The following is a 1748-nucleotide window of genomic DNA, read 5'->3' as shown; positions in this document are numbered from 1 at the left end:
GAAGGAGGAGGAGGAGGGGGAAGGTGGTTCTAGGCAGGGGGGGACCGGAACGGGCGATCGCGATGAAGAGATTCGTACAGCTGGAGATGGAGGCGATAGGAGAGCTGACGAGAGCGATGGAGGAGGTGGAGCAGCTGCTGGGGAAAGAGCACTGGGTATGGGGACACCTGAAGGAGCAGAAGGAGGAGGCGCTGGCTGCGACGATAAGGAGGAGAGCGAGGAAGCGAGTGAAGACGTGAGGGAGGGAGGAAAGAAAGGAGGGCAGAGGAGGCAGCCTCAGGTCAGGAGACCAGGAGCAAGCGGGGGGAGGGGAGGGAGGGTGAAAGCAGGAAGGATGAGTGCGAATAGGAAATGGATGTAGATGGTGATGAAGAGCTACGACGAGTACAAGGAGGAGAGTGAAGAGGAGGAGAGTGAGGAGGAGGAGGAGAGTAATGAGGAGGAGGAGAGTGAGGAGGAGGGGAGGGGAGGGGGGGTAGATTAGAATTTTCATAAAATTGTACACGAAGAGGTCAGACCCTCCTAGAGCAGCAGATGACTCCTGAAGTCTTCATCCCATTAACTCGCATCACCATCCTCCTCCCGTTTCCAGTCTGAGGAGTATCCACATCCATGGGCTCGTCATCGTCCTCCTCCTCCCTCTCCTCCTCCTCCTCCTCTTCGTCATCCTCCTCAGAAGCGATGAGCTTCTTTGCCTCCAACACTTCACTCGTCTCCTTCACGCTGGCAAAGTCTGCCCCGACCTCATAGCGCAGCTGCTTCCTAGCAGGTGACCAGGACATCTTCACGTCCTCGGGCTGAGGACGGAGCCTAACTTTCTCCTCGCTCCCGTTCTCCTGCTTGCCGACCTCCGTCCCGTTGCTGTTCTCCGCTTTCTTTCCTTGCTCGCTGCCTTCCCTTCCCATTCTGTCTCCTCCGAAGACCCGCAGGAGCTTGTCCATGCCGTCCTGCATGTGCTCCATCCTCCTGCCAAGATCGTCGATCTTGCGCTCCATGTCTTCGATCTTTTGGCGAGGAAGAGGACTGAGGGAGGAGTGAGACGCGGGAGCAGACAGCGAGATGCGAGGACAGGACAGGACAGGGCAGGGCAGGGCAGGACAGGACAGGACAGGACAGGACAGGGCAGGACAGGACAGGACAGGACAGGACAGCACAGGACAGCACAGGACAGCACAGGACAGCACAGGACAGCACAGGACAGGACAGCACAGCACAGGACAGGACAGGACAGGACAGGACAGGACAACAGTAGAGTTGGAACGGAGGACAAGGAAGGAGAGCGAAGATGGCAAAATGGAGGGAGGAACAGGGAAGAAGGAAACGAGGGAGGGGGGGAGATAGGAGAGGAGTGTGGAGGATAGACTTACTCTGACCCCGCTGGTTCTCTTCCCTCGAGCAGAAGAAATTTCAAAACAAAGATCATCGCTGCCGTTGCATTCTCTGCCGACTGCCCACTCAAGGCAACCTGTCTCTGTACGTACCTGGAAGGATCTTTATCACCCTTGGAGGAAAAAAAAAGTCAAACTGCTCTCTCACTTTCTCAGCTCGTTCCTGATGACTGTTTCAAACTGTTGAGCATCCTGAAGGCAGGCAGCCAGTCAGTGGAAAGAGACGTGACAAGAGGTAGAAGAGAGAGAGAGAGAGAGAGAGAGAGAGAGAGAGAGAGAGAGAGAAGAGAGAGAGAGAGAGAGAGAGAGAGAGAGAGAGAGAGAGAGAGAGAGAGAGAGAGAGAGAGAGAGAGAGAGAGA

The 1748-nt window shown here is 55.9% G+C and overlaps 1 protein-coding gene across 1 annotated transcript; it reads right to left on the bottom strand.

Annotated features, from left to right (window-relative positions):
• Positions 1-512: 512 nt before the first annotated feature.
• Positions 513-995, bottom strand: GUITHDRAFT_104224 (hypothetical protein; the record flags this gene model as incomplete). Its single annotated transcript, XM_005836752.1, has 1 exon — positions 513-995. One exon carries the CDS (start codon positions 993-995, stop codon positions 513-515), a length of 483 nt encoding a protein of 160 aa, XP_005836809.1.
• Positions 996-1748: the final 753 nt, after the last annotated feature.

This window comes from Guillardia theta (genome assembly GCF_000315625.1).
Source record: "Guillardia theta CCMP2712 unplaced genomic scaffold GUITHscaffold_16, whole genome shotgun sequence".
Taxonomy (NCBI): Eukaryota; class Cryptophyceae; order Pyrenomonadales; family Geminigeraceae; genus Guillardia; species Guillardia theta.
The sequence above is the reverse complement of the archived record's forward strand: the minus strand, read 5'-3'. Positions and strand labels throughout refer to the sequence as shown.